The sequence below is a fragment of the Panthera onca genome, chromosome D3, assembly GCF_046562875.1.
Source record: "Panthera onca isolate mPanOnc1 chromosome D3, mPanOnc1 haplotype 2, whole genome shotgun sequence".
Taxonomy (NCBI): domain Eukaryota; kingdom Metazoa; phylum Chordata; class Mammalia; order Carnivora; family Felidae; genus Panthera; species Panthera onca.
In genome coordinates, this window is record NC_138350.1 from 5,053,351 (window position 1) to 5,077,701 (window position 24,351).

At 44.0% G+C, this 24,351-nt stretch overlaps 1 protein-coding gene across 3 annotated transcripts; it reads right to left on the reverse strand.

Annotated features, from left to right (window-relative positions):
- Nucleotides 1-227: 227 nt before the first annotated feature.
- Nucleotides 228-24,343, reverse strand: GTF2H3 (general transcription factor IIH subunit 3). 3 transcript variants are annotated; one of them, XM_060612097.3, is made up of 13 exons: nt 24,232-24,343; nt 21,549-21,628; nt 14,436-14,542; nt 12,307-12,473; nt 10,050-10,112; nt 9,138-9,167; nt 8,962-8,990; nt 6,496-6,570; nt 5,400-5,453; nt 2,135-2,203; nt 1,610-1,745; nt 1,459-1,495; nt 228-1,372 (listed from the first exon to the last, which is right to left on the reverse strand). In XM_060612097.3, exons 1-13 carry the CDS (start codon nt 24,242-24,244, stop codon nt 1,303-1,305), a joined length of 930 nt encoding a protein of 309 aa, XP_060468080.1. In that variant the 5' UTR covers nt 24,245-24,343; the 3' UTR covers nt 228-1,302. The 3 variants fall into 3 exon arrangements, with proteins under 3 accessions (XP_060468080.1, XP_060468082.1, XP_078292033.1); XM_060612099.3 differs by having other exon boundaries at nt 24,161-24,253; XM_078435907.2 differs by lacking the exons at nt 12,307-12,473; nt 14,436-14,542 and having other exon boundaries at nt 24,161-24,262.
- Between the last annotated feature and the right edge of the window lie 8 nt (nt 24,344-24,351).

Genomic DNA, 24,351 nt, shown 5'->3' on the forward strand with positions numbered 1-24,351 from the left:
TTTTTTTTTAATTTTTTTTTTCAACGTTTTTTATTTATTTTTGGGACAGAGAGAGACAGAGCATGAACGGGGGAGGGACAGAGAGAGAGGGAGACACAGAATTGGAAACAGGCTCCAGGCTCCGAGCCATCAGCCCAGAGCCCGACGCGGGGCTCGAACTCACGGACCGTGAGATCGTGACCTGGCTGAAGTCGGACGCTTAACCGACTGCGCCACCCAGGCGCCCCGTCAATATACTTTTAAAAACAAATCAAACCAGCCACCATTCCTGAAAGCCCTTCTTACATTGTACTGGAATTTGAAAGGACTGCTAATAACTTCAAGTTCACATAAAAAAAATAGGGTTTTTTTTCTCAGTGAAATTACAAATAATGTTTCTTCTGAACCTTTAGCATTTGTCAGTAGTAAACCCAAAGCTTCTAGGGAACAGTTCTCCAACATTATTGCTTTTTTTTTTTTTTTTTTCCCCTCATTACAAAAGGAAAGAATTCTATCTGGGGGACCACACTGAACCGTAAAAAAAATCCATTCTCCCCAAGAGAGTCCCCCTCTGAGCCCGGACACCGGCTTTCACAAATCAGCTCTCACACAACTATCTCTGAAGAAAGAGCTGCCGCCAGAGTCCTGAACCCACTCTCCTCACTCACTCAAGATCGGACTTTGCACTTACTTATTCGGTGACAAACTGTTACTATTTGGATGACTGTGTCCAGACACGGAATGATGTCAGAGAAAAGAAAACACATCTGTATGTGCAGCTAATCTGAATTCCGACGCTCGGGAGTTTATTTACATGACCACTGTAAAAGTCAGCTGCGGCATCAAGGAGGATGGTCTATGTTGAATAATGCCATCACCGCACGGTGGCTTTCTCCAAAACTGCACTCAAATGTCACGGGTCGTGCATTCACAGTAAGAACCTAGTCACGGGTAACAGAGTCCCAAGCCTGTGATCAGTCAGGACGGGCTGACTGACAAATGAGCACCTCATTTAAAAAAAAAAAAAAAAAAAAAAAGTCACTAACTGATTTGTGCTTTCTTCTCTTCTCCCTTTGTGGCCAAAAACCAGTCAGAAACGATTTGGGGTACATTGCATAGAATGACTCCCTCGAAAAAAGCAGTCTCCCAAAAGCACAGGACGAGGATAATGGTTTAGAAATCTTTCCTGCAAGAAATGTCAGTAAAAATTATCCTACACATGCTGTATTTTTTCGGGGCCTTCCCAACACAGACTCTGCCATACAATTTCTATTCATAGGCTCGAAAAGATGGGCAGAGTGTGGGGGCGGGTGGATCTTACGATCATGCTGATGCTTTCAGTTTCTTTTTCTTGGCCTTCAGCACCGGAGGCAGCGAAATCTTAAAGGCTGTCCTGAAATGACACAGAGGACCACACTCTTCAGTGCTCTAGACTTTTCCAGTGTGAGCCAGCCACACAGCCTGCCGGGGGATACTTACTCGCAGGTGGTGCAGATAGGACTGAAATTGCAGAATACTGTAAATTGAACAAACAAAATAAACAGGATGTTGGAAAAAACCACAGTTATTTTCTGACCACCCCCCCACCCCCGCACAACACACAAAAGGACAACCCTGTGCTTGAACTTACTTGACAAGCACACAGAACAGACATAGCCAATTTCAATAAGATTTCGATGACAGAAGCAAGCAGCCCGGTAGTCCACGTGAATCGGGGGTGGGAGGATTAACTGAGATCTTTGATCTTGATCGGGAAGAAAAACCCACTGGGGGGGGGGGGGGGGCGGGAAGGCAAGGAAGATAATTTTATTTAGAACATGGGGGAAAAGTAACCAGAAGTCAGGATATAAATATCAAATATTAGCCAGTGAACACTAAGGAGAATAAATTAGGATCTTCCTTAAAAGTCTATCAAGAAATGCATTTTTATCCATCTCCCAGCGACCCAGCGACTGTTCTGCAAACAGTCCTACAACCTTCTGCACACAGCCGCCTCCAGAGACCACCTGAAGTGCGTGCACCCTTGTAGGTTCCAAACCCCCGGGGCCACCATTTGCTCCTTCTTCTTCCAATTACTGGCCTCAGCCACCTTGCTCCCATTCATTCCCCCGGAAACGGGGTCTGTCCCTCGGACTCCAGGTGTCAGGCTCCTTACCAGTAAATACTGCAGGAGGGAGGGCATCTGAGGCACCTTCAAGTACAGTCCCCCTGTGATGTCACAGGCCTGCAAGACATACAAAGGGCTCTCTGCCGAACTGGCACGTGCTTAAGCTTTTCTCTAGAGGGATGGAATTGTCACCAGGTCAGGTCTCCAAAGGAGGATATGACTGAGCAAATCAAAAGGGAATGTTCTCCCAGGGTGAGGGAGGACCACAGGCTTCCCGCTACCTCTCCAGGTTTCCAGCTATCTTATCCCCCGCCCAGGCGCCCCACTCTTTCGCCCTTTGAAGACCTCAGTGTAGCACAGTATATGCCCTTTCTCCTGTGTTGGCTACTGATAAAATCTTTATTCCTGCCATGTTTACTCGTTTTCATTATATTTTTTAGCAACAGCTTTGAGATACTTCATAGGCCATAAAATTCAGCCTTTTAAAGTGTGTAATTCACTACTTTTTACTGTATTCAGCGTTACGCAACTGTCACCACTATCTAGATCCGGAACATTTCCTCACTCCGAAAAGAAACCCCAAACCTGTTAGCAGTCACTCCCACCCCCTTCCTCTAGTCCTGGGCTACCACTAGTCCACTCTCTAGCTCTATGGATCTGCCTATTCTGGACACTTCGGATCAACGGACTTAGGCAACATGGGTCCTTTCCTTAGCATCGTGTTTTCAAGGTTCATCCGCGTTGTGGCACGTTATCAGCACTTCATTCCTTTCCATGACCAAATGCTATTCTATTGTATGGTTATACCACAATTTGCTTAACCCCATTCATCTGTTGACGGACGCTTGGGTTCAAACGGGGGAAGACAGAAGAGTCAACCAGGTAAGTAAACGCAGAAATAACGTCACAAGTTATCATTTCTACGAAGAAAAATGAAGCTGGGTAAGGGGACGGGGAGTGACACTAGACAGCCAGGGAAGGCTTCTCTGAGGAGGTGACTCAAATGAGGAAAAGCCTCAGAGGCAGAGGAAACAGCAAGTGCAGACAGCCTCAGGCTGCAGCGGGCCCGTGGTTTGAAAGCAACAGCAAGGAGCCCGGTGTGGCTGGAGCGAAGTGGGAGACGCCACGCGGACAAAAAGATACCCGGAAACCGTATCGCGTAGGGAGTACAGATGGCCACGGGAAGACTCTGGGTTTTCGTCCATCCCGCTGGGATGCCACGGGAGGGTTTTGAGCAGGTGGGTGTCAAGATCTGATTTGAAAGCTTCGTTCTGACCGCTGTGCTGAGAACCCACTTGGGTGGGCGTCAGCAAGGAAACAGAGGCCAGTCAACAGATCTTACCAGCTTCCGCTTGAGTGGTAGCAGTGAAGCGGAAGACACACGGTGGGATTCAGAGACTATTTCAAAGATCAAACCGACAAGATTTGCAAGGGTAGGAAAGGAGAAGAAGAGAAGAAACAAGTTAGAGTCAGAATTGTGGCCTGAGGCGCTGACGGTCTGAGCTGCCAGTTGCTGAGATGGGGATGCCCCTGGGAGGCAGCATGAAAACCTCAAGTTCTGATTTTGACATGTGAAACCTGACATGCTGCTGGCGGTCCAGGGGGAGATGCGCATATACAGCTGAATACTCAAGTCTGGAACCCACAGAGCCTGTGTCTGACCCACACATATAAATGTGAGGGCCAGGGAGGCAGAGCTGGGATTTTTTCCTTTTATTTATTTTTTTTAATGTTTATTCATTTTTGAGAGGGAGAGAGAAGGAGGGAGGGAGGGAGAGGGAGAGGGAGAGGGAGAGGGAGAGAGGGAGAGGGAGAGGGAGAGGGAGAGGGAGAGGGAGAGGGAGAGGGAGAGGGAGAGAGAGAGAGAGAGAGAGAGAGGAGAGAGAGAGAGAGAGAGAAACAGAGCGTGAGCAGAGGAGGGGTAGAGAGAGAGAGGGGGAGACACACAATCCGAAACAGGCTCCAGGCCCCAAGCTGTCAGCACAGAGCCCGACGCGGGACTCGAACCCACAAACCTCCAGATCGTGACCTGAGCTGAAGTAGGACATTTAACTGACTGAGCCCCCCAGGCGTCCCACAGAGCTGGTATCTAAATTCATGGCACAGGCAAGATCTTCTAGGAGTTAGCAGACGCTGTGTAGGCTGAAATGTGCAGTTAAAACACGTACTCAACCTTTTTGGTTTTTTAATTCTGAGATATAACCATACGCACAAGACTATACATACATAACATGGAAGTATGGTTTTGATACAACGAACACCATGTACCTACCACCAAGTTTAAGAAATAAGATCGTTCCAGAACCTCTGACTCTAGTGTACTTTCCAACTGTATCTCGTACTCCGCATCCTCAGTAGTAACCTAAACTCCGCGTTTTCCAGTTTTGTGCTTTTAACTGATCTTTTAGGAAATAATATTTCTTGTGGTCAAAAAACATTTATCTGAAGTTCAGCAGTATCTTTAGTCTTCTTCCCCCCCTTTTTGATTTAATTAAACCTCTTTTCCACACGTTTGATTAAAAAGCAACATCCAACAGTGCCATCCAACAGAAATATAATGTGGGCAATAATGTGAAATTTAACATTTTCTAGCCGCATAAAAAAGGGGAAAAAAACAGATAAAATTAATTTTAATAATTTTATTTAATTCAGTGTATTCAGAGTATTATCGTTTTAACATGTAATCAATACAGAAATCTTTACATTCTGTTCTTCACACTATGAAATTCACTGTTTATCTTGCACTTAACGGCACATCTCGATTCAGACCAGACTCATTTCAAGAGCTCAACAGCCATGTAACTATCACGTAGGACAGCACAGATGTGGAGTTATGATCCAGTCTTTATAAAATGCTCTACTTGGTGATCATTCTTCCACCTATACCTTGTGTAGAGAGAGATCTGTCATGCTGTTCGCCTAAGATTAACAACGGTAATTTGAAGACGACAGGATTTGAAGGGATTTTTTTTTTCCCCTTTAAAAAATACTTTCCTGTGTCGTTGGACTTCATTTCAATGTGTGAGTCACTTTCACAGAACCAATCAAAGTCACTGTGTGGAGCATAAACAAACATTTTAAAGGAACCAGAGAGCCATTCACCTGAAACTGCTGTGACGCCGCGTGTCAACTATACTTTCAGTAAGAAAAATAAACTAAAACAAGGACCAGGAGATGCGAGTGCCCCAAGCTGCAGCAGCACACAGGCTAATCCTACAACCGGGTGCAGGCCGGTGAGAAGCATTCCCAAGAAATCAAGAGAGCACACCATGCTCCCTGGACCACCCCCACCGCGCTTTCCTTGAACACGTACCTGTTGGAGGAGTCCTGAATCCGAGTCTAAAACACAGGCATCGATCAAAATATTCTGAAACGAACATTCCGGACACATTATAAGAGGAATAAGAATGACTAGCTTACACCGGGTAACTACTGTGTGCTACACTGCTCTCAAAATGCCTTATGTGATCCACAGGATAACTCTACAAGGTAGATACTGCGCATCTGCTGCTGAAGCACCCAGGCCCTGGCCAGGCCGTGGTCACAGAGCCGATAGAAGGCAGTGCTGTCACCCGCCCCCTCCAGTCTGCCTGTCCCCAAAGCCCAGGGTCTTTCACTACAGCATGCGGCTGCTCCAACATGGAGAATAGTAGGCATGGACATGGGAGCATGTGGGGCTTAAAAGTGAAGCTTTAAGAAAGTTTTTCTTAACATGTCAAAGAAGAAAATGTCTTAGTGATAATTCATTTGAATTAGTGACAATTCACTCAAATATTTGCCAGGTAAAAATATCAAATCTTTCTAAGACCTCCCCACGCAAACAGATAGAGAAACTGAGGCAAGGTATGGTGTGAATTGCAAAGTAGGGATTCTTAGCCTGAGGCCCAAAGATGGGTCCAAGGATGGGCTAGACAAGGGTTCCACGAATTCCATGAAACTAAATGCAAAACTGGGTTTCAGAGTACCTTTTTCTGGGGACCCCTCGGATTCTCATGGGCTCCAGGACCCAAAACAAAGAAACGACTAGTACAAAATATGAATTCCAGATTCCTAATCCACTGATGAGGCCAGTTAGTCAGACTACCTTTCTATGTAGGTCATTCAAAAAATAAAATTAATTCCTTCATAAGGAAACAAATATTCTTTAAAAAGAATGCTCTCTCTAGCGGGGGGAGGGGGAAAGAGAGAAAGGCAGGCAAACTAAGAAACAGACTCTTAACTACAGAGAACTAATGGTTAGGGTGGGAGGGGGGGGAGGAGTGAGGGGGGGGGAGAGAAACAGGTGATGAGCACAGGGTGTCATGTGAGTGCTGAATCCCTAGACTGTACCCCCGAAACTAGTATTACACTGTATGGGAACTAACTGGAATTTAAATAAATATTGCAAAGAAAAAATACTCCCAATTCACCTGCTTCTGTGCTGCGAAAATGACATTCATGAAGTTCATGTACTGCAGTGCGCTGTCTTCCGCAGCCTTAATCACCTGGAAATCATATCCACGTGAATACCTTGCGGGCACAGCCGAGTTCTCTGAATTAGAATTCATCTGCCTCGTTACCATTATTACATACTATCTATAGCATAAAGATGACTGCAGCAATTTCCCCCAGACCCTACCGCTCAAGAGAGGATCCTTGTTTGATAGTTTCTAGAGAGCACCTGTTGGGGCACATATATACACTCACACCCAAAATACACACACACACACACACACACACACACACACACACACCCCAGGATGATCACCTAGTGTTCAGGAAACTGCTGTTTTTTTAAAAAACAAACTCTATACCCAATGTGGGGCTCAAACCCACGACCCCAAGATCAAGAGTTACGTGCTCGGGGCCCCTGGGTGGCTCAGTCGGTTAAGTGTCCAACTTCGGCTCGGGTCATGATCTCACAGCTCGTGGGTTCGAGTCCCGTGTCGGGCTCTGTGCTAACAGCTCAGAGCCTGGAGCCTGCTTCCGATTCTGTGTCTCCCTCTCTCTCTCTGACCCTCGCCTGCTCACATTCTGTCTCTCTCTCTCAAAAATAAATAAACATTAAAAAAAAAAAAAAAAAAAAAGAGTCACATGCTCTACCATGCAGGCACCCCCTGCAATCTGCATTTTGATTCCACAGTACCTGGGGAGGAAATCTTGTATCAATGAATTTGCATGTACATCCTCCTTCGTGCTGACTTCATAGATTTCTGCTCTCTAACCAAATATCTACAGAGGACACTGAAGCAGTTTCCAATCCTGAGTTTTAAACAGTGCTCTCATGAGCACCCACATACACACTTTACACGACCCCGACTAGCTCCAAAAGTAATCAGGGAGATTGCTAAAGTATATGCACATTAAATCTTGACAGAGGTTACCAAACTTTCCTCCAAAACAGTTGTACCAATTTACCCTCCATTGCAATTCAAGAGAATAACCAATCGCCAACACTCCCATCATCCCTGGGAACTGCCCATTTGTGCTGAGCAAGAAGGAAACAACGAAAACCCCGTTACTGGACGTTTATACTTCTGCGCTTACTAGGAAGGCTGGACGACTTCTCAAGCGCTAACTGGCCATCCACATTCCTTCTTCTGCAGATTGCTCATATCGTCTACCCGTTTCTTTACAGTAAACCTTAACTTTTAAAACTTAGTTTAGAGCCCTTTTTCATTTTTAGAACCATGACATTAATCCTCTCTTAGGCAGCTATGCTGAAAATACTTTTCCTAATAGTTTTCCTTTCCTTCTTGTTTTGGGGGCTTATTTTTTTTGAGGTCTTCAGGTTTTCTTTAAAGTTTCACATCATGCTCAGCAAGGTCCTTCCCTATCCAAGATGCATATAAATAGGTATTTTCTTCCAGTGCTTTTATGACTTGAATTTTTACAGTGAAATGTTTGATTTACTAGATTTGATTTGATTTACAAGATTTAGATGTGGGCATGAGCTCTAGGTGGGTTTTCCCCCAAATGGCCAACCAATTGGCCCATTACCTTCAACTGAATAATTCATTTTCTTGCCACAAACTTAAGGGCTTCCTTTCCACAAGTCAAAGAACTCCATTGACCTGGTTTTTCTCTGGATTCCAGTCTTTTCCATTTACCCTGTGTCTACTACTGTGCCAGAATCACAGTGTTACTACAGGTTTGCCATGTGCTTTAATGCCTGACAGGGCAAGTTCCTGCTTATTATTCTCTTTCAGAAAGCATTTGTCTATTCTCATTGATTTATTTTTCCAGATAAACTGTTGAATTTTTCTTTTTTTTTTTTTTTTTTAAGATTTTATTTTTAAGTAATCTCTACATTCAATGTGGGGCTCAAACTGACAAGCCAAGATCAAGAGTCACACACTCTACCAACTGAGCCAGCCAGGGACCCCTTACTCTTGAATTTAATTCCCCCCACTCTGCCATGAAAAATTAAAAAAACCTCATTAATATTCTGAGAATGCATTAAATTTATAGTTTAACTTTGGAAAAATTGACATCCAAGAGTAAAATTTGGCTCTCCATTCAATTCTCTCATGTCTCTCAGAGTTTTAGTTTTTCATCATAATCAGTTTTACACATTGTTGATTTATTCTGGATATTCAATATTTATTATAAATGGGTCTTGGGGCACCTGGCTGGCTCAGTTGGTTAAATGTCTGTCTAGCTCTTGATTTCGGCTCAGGTCATGATCTCACAGTCATGTGCAGGGCTCAGCACTAATAGCGTGGAGCCTACTTGGGATTCTCTCTCTTCCTCTTTCTCTGCCCCCCCCTTTGCTCTCTCTCTCAAAATAAGAAAACTAAAAAAATAAATAGATAAATGGGTCTTACTTCCCGTTATGCTTTCTAATAGGCTGCCATTGGTATATAAACACAGTACTGATTTTTTCTTAATCTTACCAAAATCCTCGATTTCATTTCTTGATTATCTATAAAAAGATAAAAACAGATTACAATTTAACTGAATCTTATTAAACGTATTATAAGGTTTTCCAACCAATTTTTTTAAACAGTCCACCAAAATTATAGCAGTAAGATAAGGATTACAGGCCTCACAAAAAACCATAGACTCCTACCTTTAACCTCCTTGTTCATTCTATGAATATCTTATTTTTTTAGCATTAAGGAATTTTAAAATATTATTTGATTTCATAGATATTTATAGTAAACAGGAAAATAACCTCAAATTTTAAATCAATCCAGCATCCACTTAGCTGAAAAAAGAAATGCTCCACTTCCCACGTTAATAAACACACAAGAGGGATTGGGGGTTTCCAATTACCAACCGCAATTAACTGGGCTTTGTAACCTGACCAAAACATGATCTTTGTCCCAGAATATTAAAATTACCAGGATATGATCCTTCTGTGATTGTCCATGTGAATATACTGGGACCACCAGTAAGTCAATAAGCCAGATAAGGTAAGGAATGTGAAAACCACACACAGATGAGAGGCACCCCCAAAGCCCAGGACAGAGGAATCTCTCAATACTCTCCCAAACAAAGAAATCAAATTACACAAGACTAGGAGAACATCACACAAACACAGACAACATCAAAACGCTCAGGAAGGTGTTCACTCTACGCTAAGTTCAAATAACCTGTGGGCCTGTGGAAAAACCCGCTCACGAATTAAGCTTCAGGATCAGTAAATGGCTCCTATAATCAAACACACTGTTACTAATTTGCAGAAGGCAGAAGAAACAAACACACCCACCCCAGGCTGCAAGATACAAGCACCCCCAAGAATCTGCTGGGAGCAGGACATACTAGAGAAAATAAGAGTTTTCTTTTTTTTACATTTCAAGTTTGTACAGCTTATTTTAAAAATGTTCTAAAGCCAAGATAAACTATTTTTTGATTACCCACCACTTTAGAATACTCAAGCCTTTCACTAATATGGACACCCAAGGTTCTCAAAATTATCACAAGAAAGGTATGTTTCATGCACAAGACACCTTCTGAACGACTAAAACACCAAGGATACAGCAAAGAGCTTTGGCGAGGGATCCCGCCAGCAGAGTTTCCGTATGTTGACCCTTTATGTCACCTGCAAATAATAATAAAGTTAAAAAGTCAATTACTGGGCATTTTCTTGGACTAAAATAATTTTCAAACCAAAGCATTCATCGTGAATAAAACCAGACAACATGTCCAAATCAGGTTTAAAAACACAGAGAGAGATCTGTTCTCAGTATTGCTTAAATAAGCAATTTTTTAACATTTTCTCAATTTAAAATATTCTGAGGGGATACAAAGTCTCAGTTTGGGATAAGTTCTGGGAATGGACAGTGGTGATGTTCGTACACCATGTAAATGTACTTAATGTCACCGCACCGTACATTTTTAAATGGCTAAAGAGTAAATTTTATGTTATGTGTATTCTACCACAATAAAAAATAAATAGGAAACACCCTGGGGTTATCTGGAAAGGTTCAGGTTTGTTATGACCTAAAAGGTACGAAAGGTCATGTACAGCACCTGATCTGAGTCTCTCTCTCCTCTGTCCCATCACCCCTCTGCCTCCCGCCCTTGGAGAGCTGCCTGGCTTGTGGATAGCGGGTCGAGCAAGCCCTCTAGCTGTGGCAAGCAGGGACGATGCTGGCAACTTATTTGACGCCTTGAGTGAAGAGTTAAGCAGCTCAAGAGGGTGGAGATCCCAGACGGACATCTGGCCTGCAGCTGGTCCTGGAGCACTGATACCCCCGCCCGTGGGTGAGGTCAGACCAGGAATCCTGTCTTGAACACCATACTGAAAAGTTGAGACTTTACCCTGGAGGCCAGTGGTTCTTGAAGTGTGATTCTGGAACCAGGTATAGGAGCATCACCCAGGAACTTAACAGACACACAAATTCTTGGGACCACCCTCGACCCACAGAATCACAAACTGCAGGGTGGGACCCAGCATTTTGTTTTAACAAGCCCCCAGGAGACTTTTACCAGCTTTACTGGGGTATAACTGACAGATCATAAAATTCACTCCTTTTAAGAAAACAATTCAGTGGTTTTTAGTAAATTTAGAGAGTTGTACACAATTACCACAACCCAATTTCAGAACATTTCCTTTTACCCCAAAAGATCCCTTGGGCCGGTCCCAATCGCATGGTGCTGCCCCGGCCCCAGGAAACCACGAACCTACTTCCTGTCTCTAAAGAGTTCCCTTTCCCTTCCAGGTGATTCTGACACGGGCTACGGTTTAAAAAACACAGACTACGGGCAATAGGGAACCAGTAACAGCCTTTAAGCCAGGAAACAGCAGCTCTGATTTTCAGAAAGATAACTATGAGTGGAAAGACCTGAATGGGGACAGACAGAAGTCAGTGAACAGAAGCCACTACAATGATCCAGAGGAGCAGTGCTCGACCTGAGCAACTGTGCCCTATAGGGGATATTTGGCAAAGTCTGAGACATTTAGTTATCACAACTGGGGGATGTTATGGCATATAATGGGTCTAGGCCAGGGATGCTGCTAAATATCCTCCAAAGCACAGGGCAGTTCCCACAACAGAGAATTATCCAGCCCAAAATGCCAACGGTGCTGGGGTTGAGCCAGATGACAGAGAATTGGGAGGCAGATTTTGGAGGTACTTCTAAGGCTAAACTAATGGGATATCATGGCTGACTAGATGGTGAATGTGAGCAGTAAAGAGTCAAAAATGAACGCTTTGAATTTGGAAACGTAGGTGAAGGGGTGTGGCAGAAACTGGGGGTGGAAATGGCGGTGTGACTGGGAGGGAAAGATAATGAACCCAGTCTGGGGTGTGTCAGCCAGACTGTGGACCCCTCTGTGGAGACATCTGCTGGAAGAAAGGCTACATTAAAGATCAAGACTGGGAAATGTTCACATAGAAATGATAATTAAAGGTAAGAGCGGATGAAAACATACAGAGGAAGAAAAAAGAAGAATATAATGTGCAGAATTAAAAAACCTATTTTTTTATGGGACAAGATGAAGGAAAAGTCAGAGATGGAAGAATGGTCCTAAAAAGAGGAGAAACAGGACAAAAGGATATCCTTAGACGCTGAGTGTGTTTCAAGAAGTAGAGGCTGGCGGACAGTGGGAGAGGCTGGCGAGGTCAGGCAACCGGGGCTCAGGCTTGGATGAAAATGATTTTACAAAAGAAAAGAGAGAGAACGCAAGTAAACAGTCCCAGGAACCCCAAGTCTCTCGACTGCGAGCCTCAAGGACCTCCACATTCAACTGCCGATTGTACAAAAATATAATGGGCAAAGAAATCCATTACTCTTGGTCATGAGATCTTTAATTTCTTCAGCAATGACGTCATTCGCTGCTGTGAACAACTCGTATTTGCCGTCTTTGCTCCCTGAGGGGCTGAATTCAGAAGGAGGGTTGCCGGGGTCTCCAAAGAAGTCTCCAAGTCTGCCATTCTTCCCAGGATATAAGAATCGACTGAAACGGGGGGGGGGGGGGGGGGGGGGAACACGAGTTACACCAGGACTCTGTCCTCACTAAACACCCAGATGAAATTCAGCACAGAAAACAAACAAAAACCACGCCAATTCTGCCTCGCAAGATTCTATAATAATTGGCAAACGCGAGTCTACCACCGGACAGTGTTTCAATGATCCCCCTGTTTTCTCAAAAGTGAGAGGAAATCAAGCCGGCCCCAGTCTCTCGACATGCTTCGAGGTGGTTCTCATCCGACTTTCTCGGATGCCAGTCGGGAGGAGAGTCATACCAAATTCTATCTTAGGGCTGGTTTACTATTTGAGGGGTATTCACCTACCCCCCGTAATACAAATCTGGTCCAAGGGCCCCTGAAAAGATCCTCCCAGTGCTTCATGATTTTTATAGTAATCCTGTAAAACACAGCTTTGATTTTTCTAACAACTGACCACTGTGCCTTTTATAGTTTTTCTTTTGATATCTTAACCAAATCAGTGAGGTCTCTTACATTCAATTTTTTTTTTAATTTTTTTTTAACGTTTATTTATTTTTGAGACAGAAAGAGACAGAGCATGATCGGGGGAGGGGCAGAGAGAGAGGGAGACACAGAATCGGAAGCAGGCTCCAGGCTCTGAGCCATCAGCCCAGAGCCCGACGCGGGGCTCGAACTCACGGACCGCGAGATTGTGACCTGAGCCGAAGTCGGACGCTTAACCGACTGAGCCACCCAGGCGCCCCTCTTACATTCAATTTTGAGAAAACTGCATGGTGATCATGGGAGCGAGGGCACTTACTTGGTGGCTCACGGGCTCTTTCGACACAGCCGAGAGAGCAGCCCCGAGAAACGAGGACGGAGGACCACCCACCTCATATGAAACAGGCTGGTACACGAGAGTCACTTCTCCCACAATGTGACTGACATCTAGTTAAGACACACAAGAACTGTGTCTTGCCCAGAGAATCAGATTCTATGGTCAGTGTATGCGCGCAGAGTAAATATGGTCAAAATTAACAGTGAAAATATGTACCGTGTACACGGTCATGTCTGCAGGGAAGCTCCACACCTACACACCCGTCCCGACGTGACTCACGTGCAGCCAGGTTCTACACTCGTGTTAGAAAAGGTCACTGTTGGGGCGCCTGGACGGCTCAGTTAGTTGAGTATCTGACTTTGGCTCAGGTCATGATCTCATAGTTTGTGGGTTCGAGCCCCACATCGGGCTCAGTGCCGACCGCTCGGAGCCCGGAGCCTGCTTCGGATTCAGTGTCTCCCCCTCTCTCTGCCCCTCCCCTACCTGTGCCCTCCCTCTCTCGAAATTAAATAAATAAACATTAAAAAAGACAGAAAGATAGAAAGAGACAGAAAGAAAAGAAAAGGAAAGAAAAGGAAGAAAAGGAAGAAAAGGAAAGGAAAGGAAAGGAAAAAGAAAAGAAAAGAAAAGAAAAGAAAAGAAAAGAAAAATTAAGTTAACTGTTTCTTCTGCTGAGCACCAGATGGGACAGTTGGCCTCGGTTAAAAGCCTACATAACAAGAAAAACCCTCATCTGTAAACACCAGAATCACACCCGGAGCAGTAAAATATTACACTCTGAGAAGTACGCAGGAGTCAAGACTGGCTGAGAGGAAGCGGAATCACACCTGCCCTCTGGAGCAGACCCACAAGGACAACAGGATAGGAGCGACCTGCCCCACTTGATAATCGTCCCTGTTCTTTGCCTACAGAGTATGGCTGACTCCATGTAAGTTACCTGTGCACATGATGCAACTCTATCAGATGTCAGCTAATGAGGTTTCCGACATTCATTCCTTTCAAAGGTGCACGTACTGATTCTTGACGCTGTCAGTATTGTTCAACGCTATAGAAAAATATCTTTTTTGCACTACAGGAAAGGAACAGTACATGCCGACTGGCATCAAAATCTCACAAGTGTGAAGCCCTGAACAGGTACTCACGACAGTCATACCTTTCTTGAATGTGGCTTGCTATCACGGCAAGTTTGTTGGAACGATTCATGAATAAATGAGAATTTCCCAGCACCATCACAGCATCTATGCATTTTGATAAAGTAAACTGTTGAAAAATAGAAACCATAAGAAAAGATAAAGCAGCTACCCAAATAACTAGGTTAGGTCTTGAAATGATAAAGACTTCATTTAAATTTTAGACAATTATTCACTGCTGAAAACTTGCTCAGGAACCCCCTCCTCCAAAGCCATAAACCAAAACACTTGAAAATTAGTTCTCTAATTTTATTTATCTGAAATGATTTCTACATCAGTGCGTTATTCCACAAATATTTTCTGTACAACATTTAAGGAAAGCAAACATGTTACACATTCTATGATAAAATTACTAGAAAACTACCACCACGCAGAACAGATGATTAATATACATACGGATTAAATTGGTGATTTGTAAAAGTTTTCCATTCATTCAGTCACTAAGTATGCTAAGCACCTGTGATATGCCAGGCAAAGATCCCTTCTTTCATCGAGCTTACATTTTCTTAATCACTAATATTACTAAAACATGTAGGTGCATATATTTATAATCCTGGAATAAAGCATGTTTCTCTTAAAGGAAAAAATACTTCAGGCAGCAAATAAAACACTGATAAATTCCACTTTATTTAAAAAAAGTACAACAGACCTATTAAAATTTCTATATGGCAAAAAAAAGTGACTATAAACAAAAGTGAAAGGCAAATTACAAACTGGAAAAAAAAACTGCAATATATGACAAGCAAAAGGTGAACTTTCTAATATAAAGAGTATCCACAAATCATTAAAAAAAATAATACCCAGAGAGGAAAATGTGCAATGCCCCAAGAGAGAATGGGCCATCAAATATACTAAAAGCAAACTGAGATAACTTTTATGGTACATCCTATGGGCAAAAGATAAGACAAGGAAAGAGAGAAGTGCCAGGGTGACTCAGTCAGTCAAGCGTCTGCCTCTTGATTTCAGCCCTGGTCGTGATCTCACCTTTTGTGAGATCAAGTCCTGCGTTGAGCTCCATGCTGACAGCACAGAGTATGCTTGGGATTTCCTCTCTCTCTCTCTCTCTCTCTCTCTCTCTCTGCCAAGCCCCCGTCTCTCAAAAATAAATAAATAAACTTAAGAAAGAAGAGGGGGGCACCTGGGTGGCTCAGCTGGTTAAGCATCTGACTCTTCGTTTCGGCTAAGGTCATGATCTCACAGTTTGTGAGTTTGAGCCCCATGTCTGGCTCCACACTGACAGTGCAGAGTCTGCTTGGGATTCTCTCTCTCCCTCTCTCTGCCCCTCCCCTGCTTGTGCTCTCTCTCTCTCTCTCTCTCTCTCAAAATAAATAAGCTTAAAAATTTAAAAACAAAACAAAACAAAAACAAGGCAAGAGAACATCTTATTTGGGTACAAAAAAAAAAAAAGGAATTCTCATATTCCACTGATGAGAGTTCAAAATAAAAGTTTTTTGAGGCGTAATAGGGTAACATGCAGTGATGTGCTGGTCTATACGATGGAAAACTATTCAACAACAATAAAAAGGAATGCATTACTGTAACAACTTGGACAGATCTCAAAATAATTATGCTGAGTAAAGAAATGAGACCAAAAGAAATCCCACTACATATTGTTTGATTCCATTTATATAAAAATCCAGAAAATGCAAACTAATCTATAATGACAAAACAGATGACTGGTTGCCCAGGGGCAAAGACCAGCAGAGAGAAGTAGGCAGGATAAAGGAACATGATGAAACTTCTGGGGGGGGGTCACAGATTTATATGTTCATTATTTTGATTGTGATGATAATTTCATGAATGTATACATATACAAAAACATATCAAACTGAACACTTTAAATATATGCTATCCATTGCATGTCAGTTATATCTCAATACAGCTGATTTTAACTTTGATTTTTCTTTTTATTTACTTTTTTTAAGTGTGCTCTACGCCCAATGTGGGGCTTGAACTCAAGACCCCAAGATCACAAGTTGCATGCTCTACCAACTAAGCCAGCCAGATGCCCCTGGATAAAGCTGACTTTAAAAAAGACACCATTAAGAAAATGAAGAGACAGGTCACAAAGTCATAGATCCGGAGAAAATATTTGTGAATCATATACTTGGAAAAAGACTTATATCCAGAATATATGAAGAATTCTTACAATTCAGTAATAAGAAAACAAACAGCCCAATTTTAAAATTGGGCGTAATAACTGAATATGCATTTCAACTAAAAAAATATGACGGGGCGCCAGGGTGGCTCAGTCTGTCAATTGTCTGACTCTTGATCTCGGCTCAGGTCATGATCTCATGGTATGTGAGATCGAGCCCCATGTCAGGCTCTGCACCGACACCATGGAGCCTGCTTGGGATTCTCTATCTGCCCCTTCTCTGCCCTTCCCCCGCTCACAGTCTCTCTTTCTCTCTCAAAATAAATAAATAAACTTAAAAAAAAAAGAAAATATGACGCCTAATAAGCATATACTATATACATAATACACATACATTATATCTGTATATATAACAGTCATGAAGGAAATGCAAATTAAAACCCCAATGAGATACCACTACTTACTTACTAGAATGATTATTTAAAAAAAGACATGTGTTGGCAAGGATGTGAAGAAACTACAACTCTTACACACCTCTCAAAGGAATCGAAAACGGCGTACCCACTCCACTCTTTAAGTCTGGCAGCATCTTAAAAAGTTAAAACTAAACTCACCACATGACCCAGCAACTCAACTCATAGGCATCTAGCTACTCAAGAGAAATGCAAACATATGTCCACAAAGACTTGTTTGAGAATTATTTGAGCATTATTCCTAACAATCAAAAAGTGGAAACAATCCAAACATTCATGAACAGATGAACAAGAGGTATAGCCACACAATAAAATACTATTCAGTAATAAAAAGGAACCAGCAATACATACTATGACATGGATGAACCTCAAAAATATTATATTAAGTGGAAAACAAAATCAAAATAGTGCATATAACCAAAACTCACCCGATAGGAAAAACATCATTCAAAACTTTAATAACCATTAAAAATTTAATTCATAATTTAAAACCTCCCCCAAAAGCAAACTCCAGGCCCAGATGATTTCATTGGCATTTCAAGAATGGACACCTGGCGTGCCTGGGTGGCTCAGTCAGTTAAGTGTCTGACTTTGGCTCAGGTCATGATCCCTCTCTTCCCGAGTCTGAGCCTGCGTCAGGCTCTGTGCTGACAGCTCAGAGCCTGGAGCCTGTTTCAGATTCTATGTCTCCCTCTCTCTCTCTGCCCCTCCCCTGCTTGCACTCTGTCTCTCTTGCTCTCAAAAATAAACATTTTTGGGGGCGCCTGGGTGGCTCAGTCGGTTGAACGTCCGGCTTCGGCTCAGGTCATGATCTCGCGGTTCATGGGTTCGAGCCCCACATCGGGCTCTGTGCTGACAGCTCAAAGCCTGGAGCCTGCTTCTGATTCTGGGTCTCCTGCTCTCTCTCTGACCCTCCCCTGCTCATGCTCTGTCTCTCACTGTCAAAAATAAATAAACATTAAAAAAAAATTTTTTTTTTTTTAATTTTTTTTTTTTTCAACGTGTTTTATTTATTTTTGGGACAGAGAGAGACAGAGCATGAACGGGGGAGGGGCAGAGAGAGAGGGAGACACAGAATCAGAAACAGGCTCCAGGCTCTGAGCCATCAGCCCAGAGCCTGACGCGGGGCTCGAACTCACGGACCGCGAGATCGTGACCTGGCTGAAGTCGGACGCTTAACCGACTGCGCCACCCAGGCGCCCCTAAAAAAAAAATCTTTTTAATAAATAAAAATAAACATTAAAAAAATCTTTTTTAATTAAAAAAAATAAAATAAAAAAATAAAGAATTGATACCAAATTCAAAATAATCTGTTCCAGAAAACAGAAAAGAAGACTTCCCAATTCATCTTACGAAGCCAGTATCACTCTTGTGTCAAAACCAGCCAAAGGTGGGGCGCCTGGGCGGCTCAGTCGGTTGAGCGTCTGACTTTGGCTCAGGTCATGATCTCGTGGTTCATGGGCTCGAGCCCCACGTCGGGCTCTGTGCTGACACCTTGGAGCCTGGAGCCTGCTTCGATTCTCTGTCTCTCTGTCTCTGTCTGTGTCTCTCTCTGCACTCCCCACCCCCGTCAAAAATAATATAAACATTCATTTCTTTTCATTTATATGGAAATGCAAAGGAACTAGAATAGTTGAAAAAAATAATTTTGAAAAAGAAGAAGAAAGCGGGAGGAACCAGCCAGCTGGAGCCCAAGACTTACTATCTAGCTATCGTAATCAACACTCTGTGGTACCGGTGGAGGGAGAGACAGAGAGCGCAAAGGAACAGAAAGAGCACCCAGAAATAAACCCACACCCAAGTCACCCAATAAACCCATCACCCAAGTGATTTCTGACGAGGCTGCAAAAGCCATTCAGTGGGGAAAAGGTAATCTTTTCAAATCTGGCGCCGGAGCAAATGGATTACACAGAGGCAAAAAAATGAAAGCTCGACTTAAATTTCACAGCTTGTTCAAAAAAAATAATTCAAAGTGGATTGTGGATTTATTTGGTCGTTTTCTCTAGGATTTCATTTTTAAGTAATCTCTACCCCCGCCCCCTCCCCCCCACAACGTGAGGCTCGAACTCTCGACCCGGAGATCATGAGCTGCACGCTCTGTGGACTGAGCCGGCCCTCCTGGCTTATGCATTTACACGTAGAACGTTTCACAGAAAACGCTGCAGAAAATCTTTAAGACCTAGAGCAAGGCTGAGAATTCTTATAGCACCAGAAGCACAAGCTGTATTTTTTAAATATCGAGAAACCGGGCTTGATCAAAATTGAAAATTTTCTGCTCCGTGAGAGGCCACCAGAAGAGGATAAAAAGACAAGCTGAAGCTTGGGAGAAAATACTTGCCAGCAAGATATCTGACAAAGGGCTTATATCTAGGACACGTTTTTCAAATCTCGAAATTCAATAGTTAAAAATAACCCTAACACCCCAATGAGAAAATGGACTAACGACATGAAAAGACACGTGAGGAGGCCGATCTGTGTGGCAAATAAGCCTACGAGAAGATGTGCAACATGTCTAGCTATCAAGGAAATGCGATTAAGACCACGATAAGGTGGCATTCCACGCTCATTACAACGGCTAATATAAAAGACAGCGACCACATCAAACGCCGGTGAGGAGAGGGACAAACGGGATCCCTCACGCTTGCTGGTGGGAGCGTACGGCCATTCTAGAAAACGGTACAGCAGTTTCTCATCCAACCAAACGTGCGATCATCATGCAGCTGCGATCCTGGACATTCATCCCACAGAAATGAAAACTGACATCCACCCAAAAACCTCCATTCAAATCTTCAGAGCAGCTTTTTATGTAGTAACCAAAACCTGAAGAAAACCACCCAAATGTCAAAGCTTTACCAGGTGAGTGACGAAACGAGCTGTGGCTTATCAGTCCGCGGAACACCGCTCAGCAATAAAAAGGGCAAACTTTGATACATGGAACAACCTGGATGGATCAAGGGCATTCTGTTTTGTTTTTAAATGTTTAATTTTATTTTTGAGAGAAAGAGCACGCATGCGTGGAGAGTGGGGTAGGGCAGAGACGGGGGGGTGGGGGGGTGGAGCGGATGAAGGATCCAAAGCGGGCTCTGCGCTGTCAGCAGGGTTCAAACTCATGAACTCCAAGATCGTGACCTGAGCCGACATCAGGCGCTTATCCGACTGAGCCAGCCAGGCACCCCAAGAGCATTCAGCTGAGTGAAAAAAGCCAACCTCAAAGGCTACACACTTTATGACCTATTTACGTAACAGAACTATAGCACTGGAGAACAGATTAGATCAGCATTTATTAGGGTTTAGGGACCAGGACTGTCTAAAGTGTAGCAACTATATTATTATTACTATTTTTTTTTTAATTTGAGAGAGAGAGAGAGAGAATGCATGACTGGGGGAGATGGGTGGAGGGGGAGAGAAAGAGAGAGAGAGAGAGAAAGAGAGAGAGAGAGAGAGAGAGAGAGAGAGAGAGAGTCTCAAGCAGGCTCCACTCCCAGTGTGGAGCCCAACACGGGCTCCATCCCACGACCCTGGGATCATGACTTGAACCGAAAGCAAGAGTTGGACACTCAACCAACTGAACGACCCAGATGCCCCAGGTGTAGCAACTATAAAAGGAACACAAGTGACGGGGCACCCGGATGGCTCAGTGGGTTAAGCATCCTACTTCAGATCAGGTCATGATATCATATCACAGTTCACAAGTTCGAGCCCCACATCAGGCTCTATGCTAACAGCTCAGAGTCTGGAACCTGCTTCCGATTCTGTGTCTCCCTCTCTCTCTGCCTCTCCCCTGCTCACACTCTGTCTCTCTCTTTCAAAAATAAACATTCAAAAAAAGGAAAAATAAAAAAAAAGGAGCACTGTGATGAAACAGCTCTCGTCCTGACTGTGGTGGTAGTTCCACAAATCTATACATGCGACAGGGACAGCATAGCACCGCACGTACACACGCATGGATGGGAATCTGTTGTGATCCGAATAAGGTCTGAAGAGCATACTGGTGTCAGTTTCCTGGCTTCACTCCTGTACTTGAGATACAGGAGGTGTTACCACTGGAGGAAGCCGGAGCAAGTGTGGACGGGGCCTCTCTGCACCATTTTTTTAACAATTTCTTATGAGTCTGTAATTGTTTCAAAATAAAATACTTCAAAATAGATTTTTTTAAAAGGCCTACATATTGCATGGAATACGCGAAATGTCCAGAGAAGGCAACATAGAGACAGATAGCAGATCACTGGCTGCCTGCAACTAGGGGGTAGAAGCATTGACTGTGAACAGGCATGAGGGAACTTTTTGGGAGTGATAGAAATAGCCTAAAATGAAAGTGTGGTGGTGGTTACACTATTTTATTGTGATTTTTACTAAAAAAGCATCGAATTGTACATTAGAATGGATGACTTTTATGGTATGTAAAGGACTTTACTATAGCTGATTTTTTTTTTTAAAAAAAAAGCAATATAAACACACACTCAATTAAACCAGAATTATCCAAAGGTCTCCTCAAGCAATCTTACCTGAGATTCCTTTAATCCTTGTTTCCCCCACCAAATTGGGTTGGTATCAACTATGATAACCAGAAGATTCAATTCATCTTCTGAAAATATTAACAAAAAATAAAAACGTTAGCCTCATGGAAGCAGAGCAAAGCTAACATTCCCAATTTGTAAATTAAACCCACACCAGGCACCACCACTTGCCTTTACATGTGTGTCAACCTACAATCATGAAATTAACAAAAGGCCATGTTCTTTTAATAATCTAAAGCTCTGTGGGCCCTTAGCAGGCTCTTGCCTGCTCTCTGCACCCCTACATCTTTGATGCACTAGAACGGAAGCTCCGTGAGGGGGGGACTCTTCCTCCTCTGCTTGTAGCACAACCGCCTAACATGTGGTAGACGCCCAATAAATACCTAACAAACGAAGCCCAAATATTCATTTTAAATGCCTGGTCAAGGACAGAACGCACCGATTAACCAGTTAATATGCAACAGTGGTAGAATTTCAGGCACGGAGGGGTTGAAGGGAGACACTGGACTCGGTTTGGCCTCAAGTCTATCAAATATACTAGCAGCGAGGCCAACTGTGATTTGGAACCAAAATTTTTTTTAACTAGGCTCCACGCCCAGGGCAGAGCCCAACACTGGGCTTGAACTCACAACGCGGAGATCAAGACCTGATCTGAGATCAAGGGTCAGACACTTAACCCACTGAGCCACCCAGGCACGGCAGGAACCAATTTTTAAAAGGTGAAAACCAAAGAGGGAAAAGCAATTGCTAAGTAAAGATTTTACTAGGAATAGGCTACTCTCCAGAGTTAGGCACAACTAGACAGGCTAACAACACCATGAATTCATTCAACAAACACTGACACTAAATACCAGTGTCAGGTGCTGGGGATACTGGGTTCAAGCCCTCAAGGAGTCTAAATTCTAACCGAGGTGAGAGACACACAAACCCGTAAGTCCTTGCCGTTATGAAAAACCCAGGATGCTCATTTAATAGCAAAAAGCAGTAACGCCTTTCCTGCCCCCCATACCTTCTTCCTGCAGTTCCACCTCCTGTATCGGGATAATCGACCTGAACTATGGCATTCCTGCTCTGCAAATGAAAGTAACTTGCGCGAAGTCACATGGCCCGCTGGCAAGTAGTGAAACACCCTGCTATGAAGACAGGTCTGCTGGACTCTAAAGACTAGCTTTTCAATGCCTCACTGGCCGCTTTGACCCTCTTTTAACGACACTCAGAACTCACTGCCTCATTTTACAGCTAGTTGTGTTTCTGATCTCTGTTGCCAGCTCTGCTAAATCTAGCCCGCCAGACCGGACTCCTTACAGAATGAGGATTTTTGCTAACCCTAGGGTGAAATAACACATGCAAACCACACGCACAAAGACGCCTAGCACAGAAGCAGCACTTAGTAACTGTCTTTCACAGGACTTCCTGTGAAAGACACGCCTCCACCCGTAAGCCCACACTCCTGTGGCCTCATTCCCCATGAGGCCCCATCCCACAATTCTCAAGGTCACTCCCTGCCACCACTCGAAGCCTGAGACGAAGACAAAGTGCTGCCTTTCAGGAGAGACGGGTATCCATACACACGGCACTGCCCTGTGATTTTTCCTTCTTTGGGCCACGCCAGGCCTGCCTCTCTCACAGCCCTGGGGTATCTTAAAAAAAGATAAAGGAAGCATGGGCAGTTGTTACAGCCTCTGAAATGATCTATTTCCACTCTTGCTGCCACGGTCCCTTCTCCACACAGCAGTCAAAGTGACCTTTCAAAATTATAAATCAGGGACGCCCGGGGGGCTCAGTCGGTTAAGCGTCCGACTTCGGCTTAGGTCACGATCGCACGGTTCCTGGGTTCGAGCCCCATGTCGGGCTCTGTGCGGACAGCTCAGGGCCTGGAACCTGCTTTGGATTCTGTGTGTGTGTCTCTCTCTCTCTGCTCCTCCCCCACTCATGCTCTGTCTCTCTCTCAAAAATAAATATTTTTTAAAGGTTTTTGAATTATAAATCAGATGGTACCAACTCTTCGCTTGAGACCCTACAATGGCTTCACATTACACTTAAAAACAAAGCTCAACCTCTTTACCTTGGCCCACAAGGGCCATGCATCTGCCTAGCTCTCTGATCTCATCCTTTTAGCTCATTTCGCTTCCACCACGCTGGTCTCTTTTTTTTTCTTAAGACATTAGGCTCTACAACTGGTAGTTTAACGTATGGATGAAAGTCTCTCCTCTCTATCCCTCAAGTTCCCCATTTCCACCTCACTGTAACGCAGTGGCTCAACTTGCCACGGCGCCTTCGCATAGTCATTCAAGACTCCGTTTCAGTACCGGAGCTCTTATCTGAAGTAGATGCGCCTCGACCATCCAGTATACGTCTTCACACCTCTTGTCACCCTTCGAAGCTATTCTTATTTACTTGCCTACTGTCTGCCTCGCCCGCTAGACTGTACCCTCCCCGAGGGCCCTTGTCTGTCATGTTCTCAGCCGTATTGCGCAGCGCATGAAATAACGCCTGGCACACAGGACGCCGTTCAGAAATATTTACTGAATAAATGAATTCTTTTGCTACTCCCCTAAAGACCAAACACGTTGCACCCGGCCCCCGACATAATGCTCCACCTGGGTGGTCCTGGCCAGGCCGAGCCCGCCCAGTCCCGGGGTCGGGGGGTCCCTCCCAGCACGGCCCTCACCGTCTGACACCATGGCAGCCAGGATCCCCCCACGCCCCGGCAGCAAGCAGCCAAGTACTCCTCCCGGCTCCTGGGCACCCCGACTTCCGGCGCCGCCGCGTGACGCAAAGGCGGCTCCGC

Bases quoted from the DNA above. Each gene is read 5' to 3' on its own strand.
- GTF2H3 (XM_060612097.3), bottom strand. The intron at 5,454-6,495 runs GTGAATTGGGAG...TGTTCGTTTCAG, and splicing joins TTTTCGCAGCACAGAAGCAG to AATATTTTGATCGATGCCTG. The intron at 1,373-1,458 runs GTAAGTATCCCC...GTGTCATTTCAG, and splicing joins CCTATCTGCACCACCTGCGA to GACAGCCTTTAAGATTTCGC.